We start from the raw sequence: 21,013 nt of genomic DNA, 5'->3' as shown, positions 1-21,013 counted from the left end.
TCAAACAACTAAATTAATTTCAAGCGAATAAACAATAAACCCCCCCCCCCCCCCCCCCCCCCCCACCCAAACATAATACCCGTCCAAGTCAGTGGATCGCAAATGAAAACAAATATGGATGTCGCCGACAAGGCATGTGGTCTAGTGGTATGACGTTCGCCATCGGATCTTAAGGTCCTGGGTTCGAGTCCCGCTCTGAGCAGTACATACTCTGAGTCCTTGCAAAAGGCTCTTTACTCACATTCTCTCACCGTACTCAGGTGTGAAATGAGAACATGCCCGTTGTCCGAAAAGAAAATAATATGTAACATAGCCTAACAAGTGTTATATCTTGTCCTATATGTTACGTGTTGTTAGGGACCCGTTGTAAAACGTCTTGAGAACGTTTAGTGGATAATACGCCATATAAATGTTCAATTTAACCCTCTCCTTACCATCCATAGGAAAATCGTCACATTCGTTACGATCAGCATGTATGGGCTTCTTGGTTACGAGACAACCGACAATTTTGTCATTCTGAAATCCTTTTTACATCACAAATTAGAAAGAAAATACTTTGTTATAGCGACAATTTTATATATAGAACGGACTTGTTCCTTTTCTGTTTAAGTAGAAAAAAATCTATGTGTGTCTTGGGTGGGTGTGACGTTTCAGGGAAACTTCTGAAAATGACAGGTGAGGAGAGAGAGAGAGAGTTAAAAAAAATTTAAAAAAAAAAAAAATTAGTGGCTAGGAGTATGCGTCTTAATTTAGTTAAACTCAAGGAAATGTGTACGTAATTAATGGCAATACAGATTACAATAGAGTTTACGTATTTTGTTTTGTATTTTATTTTACTTTATTATTTTTCTTTCTTTTTTTTTTTCTTTTTTTTTTTCTTCTAAAAATCAGTGAGAAACGCGATATTTACAATATACCTACGTTCAAGCACAAGTAATCAACTGTCGGTTTTCATTCATTTAACTTTACTTTAAAACTGTAATCGTAGTAAATAAATACCCACAGACACAAGAGCCAATAACCTAGATTCGACCGGTTGTAATATTATAGGTACGTAAATTTTTTAAGTTACAGTAAATTACATAATCAGTCGGATGGTGAAAAGGTTTGAGCTGAGAAATATTGCCAAGTTTGGTTAGAAGGTCAATTTTTATTTAAAATGAGTTCTTGTCATAAAGGATTAAATCAACCCTTTTTGTACATCATCTGGAAATATCAAAGCTTAATTTCACTTCTAAATAGTTTTAACAGCTACTGAAGTTGAAAAAGGATGAAATTTGAGAAAAGTTGCTGGATACCTCTCCCATACATCATGAAAAATCATCCGATTTATTTCAAATAAAGATTAAATGCTCTGGGGAGCATTTTTTTTTCAGAAAATGAAAAAAACAAAACAAATTAAAATCCAAAATTTTCACCTTCTGACTGATTATGTCATGCACTGACAATATATTGTATTTTAAAAAATTTGAAAGTGTTATTTTGTGATTTCGTTTTGATTATAATATATAATAAGATAACATCCGTTTTCTGTGATTGGTTTGAACAATTTGATAAGGGTTTCGTAGTCGATGGGGGACTCGATAGTACAGTTTGGCAGTGCATTCGCGTCACGCAGGAAGGGACAGAGATCGATCCCAGCAGTGATTGAGTAGCTGGGTCTGTCACATTATGATGAAAGTACTTTGTGATAGACTAGTGTCCGATCAAAAGGGTAGGAAGCAATTGCTATTATCAGTTTCACACCATAGAAACGGGAATAAACTCCAGCTACATGGGTCTAATGGTTCAGAAGGGTTACTTTCTGTAGTTGATCTTTTCTTTAGAATGTTCGAGTTTGTCTATGGCGTCTGTGATTTAACGACACGGTGTCTTGTTACTTACAAAAAGTAAGCGATGTTGTTTTGAGCGTGGTCAATGACTGGATGGATGACATTAATGATCGCAAAATTAATGCTAATATATACTTTTTCACATTTATTTACTTAAGCATTCTGTGTAATTATCTAAATGAATGTGCCTCTTTTGTCTTGATGACTGCAGTTTACGCCTTTTCCGTGGTCATGTGCAGTTACTAGAGAAAAAAAAAACTACCTTAAAGTGGTCCATTATTGAAATAAAAAAATTAACGCGATGCCACATCTCTAACATATTGGTACAACCAGGCAACATTGTTCACAAAAATGTCAACCGAACAAAAAGTAAGCTATCCTATAATTAGATAAAAATGTTTATAATATTATAGAGAATACTACTTTTAAAGTTTTATCAAATGGATTTAAAGATATTGAATAATGTCCAAATATTATATCATAGCTTAGTAATCCAGAAAAGTCGCACAACTTAGAACATGATCCCATTTTAGAATAACTTGTTTAAGATGTGTGTAAGAAAGAAATAAATTCGTGTAGAAACCTAGATCACACAAAACAAGTCAGCTAAACACAAGGTTTTCATTTCGTATTCATAATTTACACTATTAACCGAGATATTTAGAATTGAGTAGTAGAATTACACATTGTTTATCTATAAGATTACAATAAAGTAAAATTAAATTGCGAGTCGACATCCTGTAATTTAATCGATCTGCTGTGACGTAGATACTCTGGGAAACACATTTTAAACATTTTGGCCAGAAAATTCGTCTTTCAAATAAAATAGATCAGTTAAAATGACCTTTATCTTCCCAAAGTTTCAGATTTGAGAGTTGTATTGTTTTAGTTTTAAGGGTTTTTTTGTTTTGTTTTCTTTTCACGATGGAGGTCATTTTAATCGGTCTGTATTTGGAGGAAGAGTTCTCTGGTCAAAATGTTTAAAGCGTGTTTCTTCAGGAGTTTGGCAGTGTTGCTGTTGAAGGACGTAGGATTAAAATGTCAAGGTAGCCATGGTCCAGAAGTCCAAATTAGAGTGTGTTACGCGTCCATTTACATAATGCACGGATCTTCTAATTATGACAGTTCTATCTATATGGAAGACGGATTTACCTCTTCATTTTTAATGGTTTTATTTTTAATTTTTCTTGGGAAAAAATACATAATTATCTATCTTATTTGAATCGAGGCTTGTGCACATTGGTTGTTAAAATATACTTCCTCGTTCATAACGCTAATGAGCTAATGATACTTTCTCTGCACGATACGCCCTTGACATTGTTAAGAAGTGTTAAAAGCTATTAACTAAGATAACAATATTGATCACTATAGATAATATGCTGGTGTGTAATGTGCTGATATGTGATAATTCAAGACATATTATCTGAAGATCGGAGGACCGAGTTGTCACGAAAGACATAATATTACTGATGATATTTATTACTGTTACGAAATTAATTTTTGTCAGTCTTTTAGTTTATTGATAGATACATAATGTAAAGTGCCAAAGAGCACATCAAACTTGAGATAAAAGGCGCTATATCTGATTATTAATTACAAAATTGTAAAATTAAAACACTGGGGTAAACATGAAAGAGTACTAATCAAAATTTGGACGTGAGTATAGGTGACCATTTATGCTAAGAATAGTTTTTAGACATAGGTATCGAGTAGTAAAGCTAGGAAGAAGTAAAAAAAAAGAGTCAATAATTGTCTCAAGCAACTGACTTCATGTCCGTAAAATGAGGCGATGCGGCTGTCATCGTACTAATCATTTTCCCCACCTTTATGCCTCGTCAATTTTAACAAATTTAAATGATCCACCCGATGTGTCAGTTTAAATTAGTTCGAGAACGAAAGAAATTGGACACATGACATTTGTCATTTCCTTCCACAGTTCACGGTCTTTTGCTGTGGATGCTAAGTTCATAAAGTCTTCCTTTGATTTTAATTCTTTGTTATTTTGAAGGCGATTTAGATCTCTGTTGAGGACAGTGTGATTTGACGTGGGTGGCCTACCCTTGATATTTCTTGTGTCCAGATGGGGTGAAAAAAAAGTATTCGTGGCTTTATTAGCTGGAATATTTTCATCTCTTCTGAGTATATGTCCAAAAAGCCGCCATCTTGCCCCTAGGATTTGAATGGAAAAGGGTCTTTCATTGCATTTTTCATACAGTGTTTGATTGCTTATTTTCATGGGGTATCGTATATTCAGGACTCTTTTCGATTGTTTTCTATGGAATCTGTCTCATCTTTGCTTTTCGGTTCCAGTCAGTGCCCATGTTCCGCAGTTGTATATAAGCACAGAATGTACAAGGGTTGTGTATAATTTGATTTTAGTGTTTATTCTTTTTTTTTTCTCTAATCCATGTATATATGTAATAATTCATTTATTTGCAGCCGTCGATAAACCTTTTCTTCTTTCTACGTCTTCCTTGTTTCCTATTAATGATCCTACGTTTTTGTGGCTCTCCATTCATCTCTCTTCCTTGACAGTGATGTTACATCTGTTTTTTCAGTATTAACGTACAGTTGGTGACTTTGTAAAGCTCTTTGGATGTCAATTACACTGATAATAATAATAATAATAATAATAATAATAATAATAATAATAATAATAATAATAATAATAATGAAATAATAATAATAATAATAATAATAATAATAATAATAATAATAATAATAATAATAATAATATAATAATAATAATAATAACAAACTAATATTATCTATAACCTTGACTATTTTTGGCAAAGGTCACAACGTCTCAATGTGTGGGATGGTCATTGATTGGCGACCATCACTTGACATTATTTTAATTTTACATAACTATGCGTAGTGAATGTACGGTCATTTCAAATCTATAATATCTAGGTTATCACTGTGGTCGAATAACTTAATGACCCTGATGATTTCTCAATCGTTTATTTTTGCCGTCAAAGCCCACACATCTCTTGGGTGATAATCTCGGGTTTGGGTTTTTGTTTTGTTTTTATTTTGTTTTCAAGGGTTTTTACGGCGCTTGCAACACATTTAGGTTATATCAGCGCCAGTAAAAAGGACGAAAATGGGATAGTAAAAAGTTCTAGAATTACAATTATAGCACCCAAGAGAAAGTAAGACATAGGGGAACTGGGAACAAATAGGGATCAGATGTCGATTCCAAGAGCACACTATCAAAGTACTTAGTTTGAGATCACCTATAAGTCTCATCCAGACACAAGCACAAAATCCAACAAAGAAGAATACACTCAAATGCTTGCATTATACATTAAAAATAACAATATATAATAACACATAACAGAGAGATGATTTACAAGGAAAAAAATATCATCTCCCAAAACAAAAATTATGCATTTGACTGTTTCCCTCCCAGCTAGGACTCCGGCCAGGGCCAGGACAAAACCAAGTAATCTCATTCCAAGACAAAGACAGAAAGCATGTTGGAAAACAGATATAAGGGGATAGAAGACACAGTATGTACCCCCCTGCCCACTATGGGAGGTCAGGATCCCCACCCAGAGGGGTTGGGTTTAAATTCGATTTCTTTGATTAGCTAGTTGATGGTTGAAGGGGAATGGGAGGGACAAATGGCTCTGGTTATTTTTTCTCTGTTATAGGTACCTATTGTCTTTTTAATATATATATATGGGTGAGGTAGATTCAAAGAGTTGCATCTCTTGGCTGGTTTGTTTGTTTTTAAGGGTTTTACGGCGCTGGCAACATATCAGCGCCAGTAAAAAGGATGAAAATAGGATAGGTATTAAAATCATTCTGGAAGTACAAGGAAAAGGCAAGACAAGGAGAATGGTACAAATAGGGAACAGGTGTAGATTCCAAGAGCACACAATCAGTGTACTTAGTTTGAGATACCTAAATGTTTCACCCAGACAACAGCACAAGATCCCACTTAGAGTTTAGAGGAATACATTCAAATGTTTACACATCATATGTTACAAATTAAAAACAAATAACAGTACATAATAGAGAGATGATTTACAAGGAATAAAATACCTCCCAAAACCATAACTATACATTCAACTGTTTCCCTCCCAGCTAAGGACTCCGACCAGGGTCGGTACAAAACTTAGTAATCTCATTCCAAGACAAAGGCAGAAAGCAATTGGAAAACAGATGCAGGGAGATAGAAGACACAGCAAGTACCTCCCTGCCCACTATGGGAGATCGGGAACCCAACCTAGATCTCTTAGCTGGTATGAAGCATTTAGAAGTCCCATACTGCTACAGAAAGATGGTTTACAAGGGAAAAAAAATCATCTCCCAAAACTATAACTATAAATTTCCCTCCCAATCAAAGACTTCAGCCAGGGTCAGGACAAAACTAAGTAGCCTCATTCCAAGACAAAGACAGAAAGCAGATGTAGAGGGATAGAAGACGCAGTAAGTACCTTCCTGCCCTCCATGGGAGGTAAAAAAACCCCCCAAAAAAAACAAAAAGGAACTAAAACACTACAACAAAGCAACCAAATCACCACATCAGGTATGAATTTTCATGTATTCTTTCATTTTTCAGGCATTAAAACACAATCAAATCCCGTAAAACTAATATTTTCTGAAAGATCATTCATTTCTGCATTTTCTGCAATTTATTTCATTACGATCAAATATTTAGTCAAGTAAAAATTTTTTTTCAAAATTGAAAGTTGCTAGAGTTATTTCTTTGCTTTGGCACCAGTGTGTATTGGCCTTGAGCTAGGTTAGGCACCGATCATATTATGAGACATGAAAGGGTTAAAGATATGATTTAGAGTAGGATGGTATGAACTTGGAAAAGGGGGGGGGGGGGGGGGGGGGGGGAGGGGAGGTTGTTGCAAGACTTTCCTCACATCAAAATAATTTTTTTGTTTGTTTTCTCTTCCAAAAATATCACAGCATTGCAACCTACTTCAAACCCGGAGAGAACATTAGCATTGACGAGGTCATGATTGCCTTGAATTGTCCACTTACCTGTGAAAGGAAAACCTAACCCGTGGTGCATCGCAGATTCCGCAACAGGTTATTTATTGAACTTTGACATTTGCACCAGTAAGATTTCTCATCCAATGCCTCATGGATCCTGTCATTATGTGGTTAACCAAACTGGCCACCCCATTCTTCGACAAATGGCAACACTTATTTTTTGACAATTATTTTTCATCTGTTTAACTCTCAAAAGACTTGCTCGACCGAAACACATATTCAGTTTCGACAACAAGGCCAAATTGAAAAGGCTGGCCTTCTGAGTTATGCCCCAAATCTAATGTGATAAAAGAGGATGAAGCAAGTGGATGTTCATTTCAGGCAGCATAGCAACCTTGTAGCTACCACATGAAAAGACAAATGAGGGGTGAACATGCTGAGCACAAACGTCACCCTGGGAATGGAGTCAGTTTCATGTCGTATGCCGAAAAGTTTGGTTCATGTGGACATACAATCTACTGTCTACTGTGTCTTCCTACAACAAATCAATGGGAGGAGTTGATCATTTTGACCAGCTGTCAAGCTACTACTACTACCCTGTTGGCAAAAAAATCAGTCAAGTGGTGGAAATGTGTATTTAGATTTCTGCTCCAAACTGCTCTCATAAATTCCAGGGTCCTGTACTCGTAATCTCACTGTCCACGGTTTCTTCTTCTCTCATCAGAGGAAATATCAGCAGGAAAAGGAAAGCCAACAGAAAACAACCTACAACTGCTGGACTTGGCACGGCCGTCCCTTTTGAGCACAGACTCATTTGCATGGTGGGAAACAAGTTGGCTTGTTATCTGTACTCCAAAACAATGATTTTTGGGAAGAGAAATAGGCAGAGCTGCCAACCCCATCTGATTAGAATGTGTACAATGGGACCTCAAAATGGGGGAGATTTCATAAAAATGGGTACAATCCTGAAATCGACAGAAACTAACCATTGTGAAAGTAAGAGGAAGGTATACTTACATAAAGTAACACTGTTCAAGCTCAATTGCAGCATCAATGATGTTCCCAAGACTATTTAAAACAATAGGAGCGAGTTCACTATAGAATAATAGAGCAATGAATTGGTATCGAGTACAAATTTGAACGATCAAGCAAGCTTAAGATAACAGCGATACGAGCATCTGGGCTATTACAACTAACTGAATGGACTCTGTAAACTGAAAATGGGTACAATCTTGGGGGAAATGCGTACAAGCGTACAATCGCTGAAAATGCCTACAGTTCCGCATTTTTTGCGGTAGGTTGGCAGCTCTGAATAGGGCCCGTGAAAGCATGTATGGCTGTAATTTGTGCCAAATAAGACTGTGCAAAGGGGACTGCTTCTCAAAGTACCATGAGAACTTGAAAATCTAAGTGTTTGTGTTGGATATGAGAGAGATAATAGCTGGCTTACAATATTTTTTTGCCCTCAACATTTTGCAGCACTTATGTAGATAAGTTGATGTTCAAATTATATATATATATATATATATTTTTAAGTAAACAAAGTACACATTAGCCTTTTGGCTTTTCAATTGTCAAATTTCAGTGTTGTCAAGTTATTAGAACATTTTTTTTTTAATTTTCAAAAATATTACAAGGGTGAATTTGAAGAGTTATCTCCCTTCTGTTAAGGATGGTGGATGGGTGATTGGTCAAAAGCTTAAGGGTGAAAGGGTTAACAAAACAAAAAGATACAACCTATAAAGTTGAGCATTATCAAAACTCACAAATGGCAACAGTGCATTTGAGAGGGATCAGCTAAAGTCGACAGCCATGAAAATGATCCCTGGTGGCTTCAAAAACTTAAAGTATAGAATATAACTTTTTAGCTTGAGCTTCCTTTTTTTTATATAGCGCAATATCCACTAAACGTACTCAAAGCGCTTTACAAAGGGTCTCTGACTAACAACAACATGTAACATGTAGAACAAGACATGATGCCTGTTAAGCGATAATACTTTTTTTTTCTGACAGAGAAAACACTGTTAACGGCTGGGTACTCATTTTAAACAAGTACGGTGAGAGAATGTGACTAAAGAGCCTTTTCCAAGGACTCAACCATGCGCCAAGCGAGGCTTGAACCCAGGACCTTCCGTTACAAAAACGAGTGTCATACCACAAGACCACATAGCTGCACATTAAGCAAAGCGATTAGTAGGCGAATTAAGTCTACTGGACTAAAATCTTGTTCTCCATACACTGAGATACTTTACATATAGAACCTTTGATTGGCACGAATGGCGTGAGCAAAAAAGTGCTTTGGTTTTTCACTTCAATGAAGAATTGCACTGCTCACTGATGAGAGCCAGTTTAAAATGTCATTTAGTGATGGGTTGAGTGAGAATTTAGAGATGTGATGGGAAGAGGTACAATTACATTTTTGCATTAACCGAGTCAGCAGCTTCGGATCTGAAAGTGTCATGGTATGGACCGAAATATCAGATCTGTACAAAACGGACCTTGTCATTATTCAGGGTATTTCAGAAGAGCTTTTCCAAAGGCCTGTTTTTTTTTCTTTCTATTCATTATTTCTTTGGAAAATACAATTTTAAACTTTTCATATTTTTGGCAAAAAAGGATGGCAGATGACTTGTGATGACATAAGTTCTTGACTTGTAGTCAGGCAAGACTAAGGACTGGCAATGGAGATGGAGAGAGATGTGTCGAACCTTGGCTTGTCTTACTCGCAGCAACTCAAGGGTGGACCGGTCTAGTTTCTGTTTGTGTAGATTATAGTAAAGTAATATATGTTTACAAATCATAAATTTGAATGGCCATCATTCACTGTTTGTAAAGAAAAGTAAATTATTTCAGTGAATGTTATTTAGCCCACAAATTATCTAAATTATTTACTGACGTTTAAAGATTCATTAATCTGAGAATCGCCAAGGATATAAAATAATAATTGCTTACCATTGGAGATATTTCAAGTCAATGAGTACAAAACGAACAGAAAGGAGACTTTTAAGTCCCAGAGACAACACTGTTAACTGCCAGGTAGTCATTCTACACCTGAGTAGGGTGAGTGAATGTGAGTAAAGAGCATTTACCAAGGGCTCAACAATGCGCCGCTCAGTGCAGGACTCAAACCCAGGACCTTCAGATCCAAAGGTGAGTGTCATGAGAAAAAATATGACACAACAAAAGCCTTGTTGATAAACTTGAGATTAAATTTCAACTATAAAAAAAAGGAGTCCTTCAGAGCCATTTGGCTCATGGAGCTGGAGTTTATCCCGGTTTCTATAGCATGAAATGGAAAAGAGCAATTGCTTGCTACCCTTTAGAGAAAATGCTGGTCTATCACAAAGTACTTTCCACTAGATCTAACAGACCCAGCTACCCATTTACTGCTGAGGGAAGGGGGGGGGGGGGGTCGAGAAAAAAAATCCCGACTGCACCCAGGATCAATCTTGCTCCCTTTATTGTGTGTGAAGCAAGTGCTCTACTAGCTGAGCTACCGGGACCCCCATATTTTAACTACAGTTTGGTACAATTCTCTACCTGAGGAGCCAGTTTTGAGAAATGTGAATACTTGTGGTCTCCGAGGATGGGTGTGTTGAGACCACTGGACAAGTGTACTCTGATCTGATGTTTGACACCACCTGAAAACGATAAAGAAAATTAGTTTGTTTAGTTTTTAAGAGTTTTAAAGCTATTTCAACTATTCAAATTCCTTTCTTTGCCAGAAAAAGGAAGGTGTTGGGAAATTCAAAAGAGTTAGGTGTTAAGATTCATAAAATTTCTTCGGTTACAAGCATAGAAGAAAAAGTGAGGCAAGGGGGACCAGCTCAAATAGAGAAGAGAATAGGTCCTTGAGCAACTCATCCATATGTCGAGGCTAACTATAAAAGGCTGCATCAACAAATACGCAAACTCCAGTCAAGAGGGATACACTTTAATGGTTACAAGATACACGATATACAAATGAAATTATCTCCCATAAAAATATAAATCTGTATATACTGACAAGGATCTTAACCTAAGCCCAGGCAAAACCAAAAATCTCATTCCAGCAATAAAATAAAAAATAAATTAAAAAATAAATTCCCTTTATCCATCCCATAGGGGAAGATTTCTCTAGGTCTATTTCAAAGGAAGGCTGGAATAGAGCAGGGCTGCAAATTGAGCTATAGTTAGGTGACTTGCTCAAGGTCACACAGCGCAGCAGCGGGTGATCGAACTTGGTACCTTTCAGGTACGAAGCAAAGACTGTACCGCTGAGCCACACTGTCCCCCACAGTAGCTATGAAGAATGGGAGGGATACATAATTTTATTTCCATGGAGATGCTGGTTCTTGCTAAAAATTGTAATTTCTGTCTTCTAATAATCAGTGCTGATGGTGACAAAATGTGAAAAATGAGGAAAATTTTGAACGATTTCTTTTGAACCCCATTTTTTACTGCATCAACACCTACTTTTACGGAAACAAAGACAAAGTATTGGGAAAGTCCAATTTATTGTTTCCTCTTCTTTTTCAGTAGTTCTTCCACCTACTGCTGATGTCTCTTTCTATCTTAATACAACGTAAAAATGATAATTGGGAAAGTCCCATTTCTTGATTCCTCTTCTTTTTTGGCAGTTCTTCTAGCTACTGATGATGTCTCTTTATATCTTAATACAACGTAAAAATGATATTTTAAAATTATCTTTACAAAATTGTATAGTTGTTGGTAGTTTTGTTGAAATGTATAGACATTGATGAAAATACATAATTTGGTTCAGCTTTGGCATCCAAGACAAACTGTGTGGAACTGACCACTAAAAGCAGAGACACTGGGGGGCAATGAACAATGTTCAAGGCAAGAAATCCACCAGAGCACTCTGTTAATGCATTTAAATAAAACTTGTGAAGAGACGTTGATAAATAAATAATATTATTTACCTGCAATGCTTTGCACCAAAACAAAACAAGTGATAATTCCTATCTGTTTCAGTATAAAATACAACTTGCATTGAAATATCACATTCCACGCCCTACTTCAACAATTAAATCTCTATCCAAACGGTACCGAATACACGTCGGATTAATCATTAGCAAGCACATCTTTTTTTACTTCAATACATCAAATCATAAATACTCACTGGTGTGTAAACAACACTCCACCAAAGCAGCTTGCATATGAGAACTCAACACACTGTATTCTGTTACTGCCCTGTCACACGCAGTTCGACTTGCTTTTTTACCCACTGGTTTCTCATGTGCTTGGTACTGAGGTCGAAGCACCATCTTGGAGAAAACAAAATAGATATATTTGCAATATATACATCCTGGAATGCTATATCTTTTTCATAGCTACTAAAGGATTCCAGGCCTTTGGATACTACGTAAACGTATACATGATATTGCAATTTTAAAAATATCTCAATACATTACAACAAATAATCTCAACGAGATACAAAAGATAATTTTTAATTCATCATGTAGCTAAATTATTACATGATTTTATTTTCATCTTTAAAAGAACAATAAATTAATCTGATCATTATCATTATTTTCAATTTCATCAAACCTACACTCTATCATAATATTTAAAAATGTAACAATTCCATTATCCTAGAAATTAGTAACTGGCACATCAACCGGATTTGCTGAACTGTAATAGGGAGAAAATATAAATTAATTAGTCACTTACTTTGTAAATATTTCCAACTTTTCCGACCCCAATGGGTATGTCAATCATGCCTTTCTTTGGGGAAGGCACTCCTTTAGTAATCGCCCAGTAACGCTGGATCACTTCATTGGCCTCAAACTTATCCTTCAACACATAAGCAACTTCAGGATTTCTGAGATAATCACAATAATACCATATTATCAAAAAACTTTCTGAGATTCTATTACGATTCAATCATTTCAAACTTAGTAGTTTGGCCTTGCTATAACATAGATTTCTGCTCTGGAAAAAGAACATATATTTGAAAAAAAAAACGTGTATACAATTAGTCTTTCAGTTTAGCGTTCACAATTGGTCGGTTTTAAGAACAAGTAGGCATCCCATATAGTAAAAAGTTTTAGACAAAATTACTTGAGAGTTGGTTTGTAATATATTAAATGTTATTATTTCTATTTACATTATAAGGGTTAACATGAAACACTGAGATTGTGTGGTGAACTTAATATGGCTTAGATTTTTGAGAAAGAAACAGTGAACTAATGGTTTGTTTTTTCTTAAATTTTTGGATAGTTTACCTGTCCCTAAAACAGTCAAATAATCATCTCTTTAATCATCACCATTTATGATTGTTATTTTGGCAAGATTTTTGAATTGTTTATCTGAATAGTTTCACCAATTATTAACTCTCTCCTTACCAATGACTTTCAGAATTTGCCCAAAATGGCAGGCTTACCCAGCAGAAAAATTGATTTAAAAAAACTCAAACTAGCTTTCTACCAAACAGCTTTATGTTCTTATTAATTAAACAAAGATCATTCTTCAAAGTCTGTGATGTACAAAATAAATCTGAATAAGAAAAATGTATATTGTGTCGTAACAAATGTGACGATTTTGCTGTAGGTGGTAAGGAGAGGGTTAAGAGTATCAATTTCAGGTAAGACTTTTTTATTTTCCTTATTTATTCTTTTTTTATTTTTGTTTTAAATCAGGAAGGCACTTTTTCTGTAACAAAAATATTTGTAAATGATACATTATAATATCTAAACTTTTTTTAAATGTCTTTTTATTTATGGGAAGTATTTTTATGTCTATTTTACCTGTAAACTACTGCTATAAACATCAGAATTGTCATGTAAAACATCCTTAATACACTCTTTGTTTCACAGACATGTGACCTCAGCTAAAATTAGTTTATAAATTACAATTATCAGATGATTATTACTATCACTATATTATCTTATGTTGAAGAGGTTATTGTATAATCCTTGAAAACATAATCCTATAAAAAATGGTGGAAAAAAATCCCCCCAAAAAATCCATTAACCATGCTCAAAGACCCTTACAAGGGATCTCTAGCTAACAGCAAAACTAAATATTTAGGATGAGACAAGACGCGAGGAGATATTACACTTTCCCTGATACAAAACAAACAATGCCATTAACAGCCAGGTACTAATTTTACACTTGAGTACGGTGAGAGAATGTGAGTAAAGAGCCTTCTCCAAGGACTCAACTATGCCTTGCTCAAACCCTGGACCTTCCGACTTGAAGGTGAGTGTCATACCACAAAGGAGGACAAATTTAAATTGCTGATGCCAACAAAATAATTAGGACCATTCAACTTTAAAGGAAACAGTATTCTCACTTTGCCAACATTACATTTCCAGTGACATCTCGATCTAATCCTTGAACAATGTGAAGATCTGATGCTTTGTATTTTCGTGGTAAGGACCTTCCAAGTGCAGGCAACAGTGAGGATAAGCTGAAAGTGTCATTCATCTGGCCTGGGTAAAATGGCATTGCAACAAATATTTTGATTAGAATTGGAGGAAATTTAAAAGAAAAGAAATAGTCTGTAAGTCATTATCCTGAGTTCGTGGCAGTTTATGTAATTGCTTTAGCACTTCATAAACAGAATGAGATTTTGTAAAAAAAAAAACAAATTTATCAAATTGAGGTAATCCTTAAAATTTCCGGTCAACATGGCTGGCACCTGTTGGCACTGAGCCTCAGCTCAGTGAATTGTCTTTTGCCTCACTTATCAAAAGCTTTTGGAGGATGAAAATAACTTAGCATCCACAGCAAAAGACCGTGAACTGTGGAAGGAAATGACACAGATGATAAGAGAGGCAGCTGAGGCGTCCCAATCGGATGATTAGGAAGTGAAAGTCCTTAAGTCAGTAAGTCAATGCTTAAAATAAAAGATATGCCTCATAGATCTGTCTTTAAAAGAGTAAAAAGCCTTTCAGAGATGCTTTGAGAGATATATAATTTTTTTTAAAAAAAGGAATAGAAAAACAGAAAGAAATTAATATCTCTCAATTGATAATGATTTATATTGAAAGTAAAGTCTATGCCTGTATCATTGGACCTTGTGGTCAAGATTTAAATATTCCATCCCAAAACAAATCCAACTCATGAGAAGTTTCAGAATTTAAAGCAGGAAGGGGTTTAATACATGAAATAACCGCACATCATTTTTTAAACCCCCCCCCCCCCCCCCCCTAAAAAACCGGGATGCCATTTCTTTTTTTTTTTTTAAACCCCGAAAACGAGTGGAGGCATCAAATCTCACCTAAAACGAACTTTATAAATGAACAAACAAAAATATCTCTCTTAATTCTCCCCTTTCCTTTGAAAGTGTGTGGAGCCTTTGTTAAATCAATTTCAATAAAATTAATTCTCTATTGAGAAGGACCTTCAGTGGCCTTCTTATTGGAGACAGGAAAAAGTACTAAGGTGTCAACTGAGGTATAAAAAAACCCTGAAAGAGTGGACATTTGGCATCCCTGATAAAAATCATTCATTTATAATTTAGGCATTTCTTTTCAAAAAGTTGAAATAATTTTTTATAGAGTATTGGTAATGGCAATACATAATGAATCACCATAAATATTCAACTAAAAAAAATTTCTTTTAGGTAATAAAAATGAGAACAGTTTTGTTTTGACCTGAAATTTGGCAAGCTTTACTTACCGATTGAAGGCAGACCATATGGCTTGTCAATCACAATAAAGTCCTCTGGAAAAAATATATAGAAAAAGTATGGAGTGGGTTATTGTATCAATAATGATGAGAAATATAAGGTATTGAGAAGTGCCAGATGAAAACAGAATAAAAATATAATGGTGTCAGGATCCAAATGAAACGTTCTATATTTTTATTCTATTTTTTTTTCATCTGGCACCTCTTCATACTCTATATTTCTAATGTGAAAAAATATGCCTTATTAAATTTTAGAAAATCAATGTGGTCTAGTGGTATAGCACTCGCTTTCGAATCGGAAGGTCCTGGGTTCGAGCCTTGCTCAGCGCATAGTTGAGTCCTTGGAAACGGTCTTTATTCACATTCTCTCACTGTACTCAGGTGTAAAATGAGTACCTGGCCGTTAACAGCGTTGTCTCTGTCCAAAAAAAAAATGGCAATATCAAAGACGTCATGTCACGTTCTACATGTTAAGTGTTGCTGTTGGCTAGGGACCCCTTGTAAAGCACTTTGAGCATGTTTAGTGGATATTGGGCTATATAAAAGCTCAATTATATTTTTTTTAAATGTTAAAACGTGGTTGAAAAATCTCACACAACAGCATGAAATTAGGGAGACATGGTAAGGAATTCAAATTATCTTTTTTTTAAAAACAGATCAAATTTTACATGATAAGAATCAGTCACATCAGCCTGGAGAACATTATATCTTGATGCTGAAGATATTTCTTTCAACACTGAATGATATTTTATGTTATTGGGGAACAAAATTGAAATAAAAACCACTCATCCATTTATATACTGAAAGGCTATCATCCCTCTAAACAAAAACAAAACTCATAACATTTTTGGAAGAAGATATTATCTATGCAACAATTTTCAACAACATTACTATAAAACATCAGAACTCTTCCCTACTATAAGATTGTTCTCAAGGAATCATTCTTCAGTCAGTTGCAAAGTCTTTATAACCAACCTTTAAGTAGTTGATGAAATAGTTTTCTTTCAGCTACCCTGTATCTGATAATATGGCTCTTAATTTTCCTCAACATAAGAGAAAAAATATACAAGTACAAACAATCCAGCCTTACCATGATCAAAGACAATGCTTTTCTTTAACATTTCCAAGATGTCCATGGAAGGCATTTTATCAAGGTCTAACACTTGATCTGAAAGAATCCGAAAGCCCTTGCTATCTAGCCGGCCTTTTTTCATTTGTTCCACACCTTCATTTGACTCTCTTGTTTTATCTGAAAACAAAAATTAAAAATTCTCTTCCATTTAATGCAAAGCATAGTTGTATTCACTCCACTACATAAAACTTAAAATTACCCATAGTCACATTGAGTTTCAGACAAAGCTTGTTTTTAAAAAAATAAAAATGATAACTTTCTTTTGCACTCTTAAATAACAAAAATAAATAAAAAAGACAAAAACATTTTTGAAAATTTAAAAGAAGATTCCTTAAAAAGAAATGCATTCAATTGATAAGCCATAGAATTTATACCCTCAACATTTACACTGTTAACTGTCCTAATTTACAAATCACTTGATTTCTCAAAAAACAAAAGTACAGTGATCCTCTACTCTTATATATTGATCTGGAAGGACTCTCGATCTGGACAGACTCGAAAAAATCTGATCACTCTTATGTTGTTTCAGTTTTTCTTTATCTTGACTTTCAAATAGTGAGCACAGGCCACAATGACAATCACATTTACATTTTCTCCCACTTTAACCGAGTAACAATTCATTGATGGCTCCTCCATGACCTCTTGTTGCTATGCCTGGCAAGCTATTGACATGGATGCATTCTCTTATTACTGTTATCTATAGTACGAGTCTCAGGTTATTCAGTCATTGTACAGATCACACACTTTTGAAAATTATGTCAATCATCATGTATATTCTATTAAAACTAGTCAAAAATACATTTCAGAGGATTTACTTTTGACTTGAAAGTATATAATAAAGTATATTTTATCCCTGCATGGATTCCTTGAACTCCTTGAACATGCACAAAAGTTCAAGGAAACCGTATTTCCAGGAAACCATGTCGTGCCATAACGGCTGGATGTAGAGGTGGGAGGGGGAGCATGGCTCAGCAGTATTGTCATTGCTTCATACCAAAAAGGTACTGAATTCGACTATCCACTGAGCTTTGTGGCATTGAGTAAGTCACCTCTTTTTAGCTCACTTTGCAGCACTGTAATGCGACTGACACCCGAATTATTCCAGTCTTCCCTTAAAAACATTAAAGACAAATTTCCTCTTGAGAATGAATAGAGAGAACTTTAATTTGTTTACTCTGTTGATATGCTGAGGAAGACAACTTATACATGATATGTTACAAAGGGTTGTGGTGGGGGGTGGGCGGTCATAGCAAATCATGGTGTGAGGCATTGAAATTGGAACCAACGGCAAAGGAATTTGAATTAGCAGAGAGGTGTCAGTTATGCAAAATGGCAATGGGGTATGTGAGTTGTTTACATGTCTACGTATGTGTGTATCACACTGTATACACATATCTGAAGCAATTTTCCATTGCTGCTGTGGATACAATACACTCAAACGTAACTGTCAGTGTCACAGTAAATCATTATTTATCGAATGCACCAGGAGCAAGTTAAAATTAAAAGAAAAAAAAAGCTTTTAATTTTTAACTTTTTTTTTTTTGCCTAGGTTGGATGAAATTAGTCCAGCTAATCTCTAAAGAGCCTGTAATAATTAAGAACTCTATAATGCAAAGAGAGAATTTACCGTGGGAAGTCATTAAGTTTTTCTCCATTGTTGATTGTGGAGTCTTCGTTATGTCAGCTCGGATTTTCATGGCAAGATCAAAGGCTGAAGTTGACTCTGCAGTAGATTTCTCTTCAGCTCTCTTCTTGAACAAAACAGATCTATTTGTTACAATGTTCACATTTTCCTTAATTTCACTTGGCTTTAATTCCAACGGTTTGTTTAATGGTGTTTTCTTTACTGTTTTATCAAATTTTGGTTTTATCACATTTTCAGCATCTTTGTCTGAAATATGTGGAGAAATGTCTTTGTTGATATTGTATGCAGAAACTAAATCACTAAAACCAGATGAATCTTTGACAGTGAGATCTGTTTTACCAAAGTACTGATCATCAATAACATTCATTTCTGTTTCACTACCATTATCATACATTGATGAGGAAGGATCCTTTGGTGATACACTTTGATTTTCTGAAGACATCTCTGGGAAATAATATTCATCAAAAAGGTTACTTTTGTTGTTACTTTGAAATAAATTGTTTTCCACATTTCTCAATGAAGGAGGGGTGTTCATGACAGAATCTTGAATAGCTTCCTTGTCGCTTGTGGTGTTTTGGATTGATGACATAGATTCTGGATGTGACAAATTTGAATGATTCAATTGAAAGTATTGACTGTCTATGTCATTAAAACAAGAATTTGGGGAAGCTGTGGTGGAGTTGTAGTCATACTTTATCTTTTCAACAAAAGCATCTGTTATCAGTTGTTCCTGCAACTTTTCTTCTTTACCATGACACAGGTTTAATGTTTCTGAAAATGGCGTCAAATTTTGTTTACTGTCAATGCCACTATGGCTCTCATTCCCTCCTGATGTTTTGTTTTTGTCAGGGAACCTTTTGTAAAACTTGTTATTGACCGCTGTCGAATTTGCCAATGGATTCGAAACGACCTCGAAAAAATTATCTGAAGTAGTTTGGTGTACACTGCTGTTATTATCTCTGTTTGATTCATCTCCATAGTATTTAGACTGCATACAATGTTTTCCATCAGCTTTGTGATCTAGTGACACAGCACCAAAATTTGTTCTGTAACTTTTCCTGTGTTGAGGTTTGGCACGATTCGTGCGTCTCTCCCTTATTGAGTGATATACTTCGACCAAATTTGTGTCATCTTTTTTACTATTTGAATCAGACCTTAGCGTTTCATTTGACCTTGTCGACAGGTTTGATGAATTCATATCAGCATTACCAACAGTAATAATATTATTCTCATTCTTAGCGACCTTGACTCCATTCTTGGCGTCAGATTCAGCAGATGAATCCGATTTTACTGCTGAAGTAGAATGTCTGTAGTGTTGTAATTCAAAATCTTCGGGAATTCCAAAGAAATCGTCCTTATCCCCTTGTATTTGACTACAGTATAATCTTACGTTCAGAGTTTTTAAGATGTTCCGACCCTTTAAAAACTTAAAAGAATGGTTTAATAGTTTATTACAGGACATTTTCGACCCGCAGATAACAACTGCCATGGGCGTCGCCATTTTAAAATGAAAAGTTCACTAAGGTCACTAAGGTCACCTTTCACCTTTTAGGTTACATCCGGCTATAGATAGAATGCGCTTGGCCAAGGAGTTCACAACATTGCCATCCGGAAGTATAACGGACCAACACACAAACTCTGTGTAACCATGAACTTTTATAGTCTGCTTAATGCAGTTTAGTGAGAACAACTCACAAACGCGGATGGCAAAAACAATAACAAAGGCCTGAGTGACGTCATCTGCATACTATCTATAGTCACCTTGAGATTTGTGTTTATGACGACATCTATTTGCATGTCTGTAGTCTGATGTCACGTCGCCCAGCAACGGCGGCCATCGTTGTTCTAAACAAAGAAAATTGGTATTTTTTATTCTTCATGCTGGCTAGAACTTTTATTATGTCATGTGATCAGAATGTATAAAAGTCAAAACATTATCATATTTATAATGTTTTTCTCCTCTGGATACACTTTAATACTCGTCGGAGAAATATTTCATAATGGCGTCCGCCATTGTTCCGATAGTTTAGAGCCAGTTACTAAGTTACTATGCGTCATTACGAAGGAAGTGACGTCAAGACTGTTGAAGGCTATTATAATGGGCTCATGCTGTAATGGTGTTGCTAATAGTCGTGGTGTTTGGGGGAAAGGGGGGGGGGGGGGGGGGGGGGGGGAGAGTGGCCGAGTGGTTAAGGCATCCGGCAGGTCCTGCCAATATGTGCATCTAGGAATATTTTATTTTTTTTTGAACTAGTAACTTAGAATGTGTATAATTGGTGAATGCGGTTCCTGCTTTCTCAGTGGTGGCTGGTAATAGTGGTCAGGGTGGGCAAAACCAGCCTGTTTTTTCAAGTTTGATGCTGAATTTCCAGGTCCGAAATAGTCATTTATGTTAGATATGTTTAAATGTTTAAACTTAAACTTGATATTTCGTACTGAAATCAAGGGTTGTGTATATTTGATATATTGCGAATCATCATGCACCCCATAATAATAGCACTCCACCCACATTATCATTTATCGGCGCCTGACTGTTAAGCGGGTGCATAATAAGCCAATAAGTCATCACAAAGTATCGTCCTTTCCAATCAGCATGAAAACAAACAAGCTAGAACTGTGGGCAAGGGCGAGTTTTCTGGCCAAGTTTTTAAACACGTATTTTTCCCAGAGTACGGCAGTTAACTGGTTAATAAAATCGCTGCTGGAATCAAAATGATAAGAAGAATTAAGAGTTAGAATTTAAATATATTTTTGAAGTTCAAGAAACAACACACACTCTCATCAATGAAAGGCAATATTATTTAATTT

At 35.5% G+C, this 21,013-nt stretch overlaps 1 protein-coding gene and 1 pseudogene across 1 annotated transcript; one reads left to right on the top strand and one right to left on the bottom strand.

Moving 5' to 3' along the window:
- Positions 1–6,368: 6,368 nt before the first annotated feature.
- On the bottom strand, positions 6,369–19,732 carry LOC144967203 (uncharacterized). The gene is made up of 8 exons (XM_078904141.1): positions 18,188–19,732; positions 16,519–16,677; positions 15,420–15,464; positions 14,089–14,227; positions 12,465–12,615; positions 11,914–12,058; positions 10,332–10,432; positions 6,369–9,547 (listed from the first exon to the last, which is right to left on the bottom strand). The coding sequence occupies exons 1-8, from the start codon at positions 19,704–19,706 to the stop codon at positions 9,356–9,358; spliced, it is 2,451 nt and encodes an 816-aa protein (XP_078760267.1). The 5' UTR covers positions 19,707–19,732; the 3' UTR covers positions 6,369–9,355.
- LOC144967208 (uncharacterized) lies at positions 6,935–7,867 on the top strand (annotated as a pseudogene).
- Positions 19,733–21,013: the final 1,281 nt, after the last annotated feature.

This window comes from Berghia stephanieae, chromosome 3 (assembly GCF_034508935.2).
Source record: "Berghia stephanieae isolate SIO BIC M18660-M18661 chromosome 3, UCSD_Bste_1.3, whole genome shotgun sequence".
In the NCBI taxonomy this organism is placed as follows: domain Eukaryota; kingdom Metazoa; phylum Mollusca; class Gastropoda; order Nudibranchia; family Aeolidiidae; genus Berghia; species Berghia stephanieae.
Note: the sequence above shows the minus strand (reverse complement) of the source record. Positions and strands in the feature narration are given on the sequence as shown.

Coding starts and splice junctions, on each gene's coding strand:
- LOC144967203 (XM_078904141.1), bottom strand. CDS start 19,706: ATGGCGACGCCCATGGCAGTTGTTATCTGCGGGTCGAAAATGTCCTGT. Junction 15,465..16,518: donor AAGCATTGTCTTTGATCATG/GTAAGGCTGGAT, acceptor TATTTTTTCCAG/AGGACTTTATTGTGATTGAC. Junction 12,059..12,464: donor AAGTTGGAAATATTTACAAA/GTAAGTGACTAA, acceptor GTTTTCTCCAAG/ATGGTGCTTCGACCTCAGTA.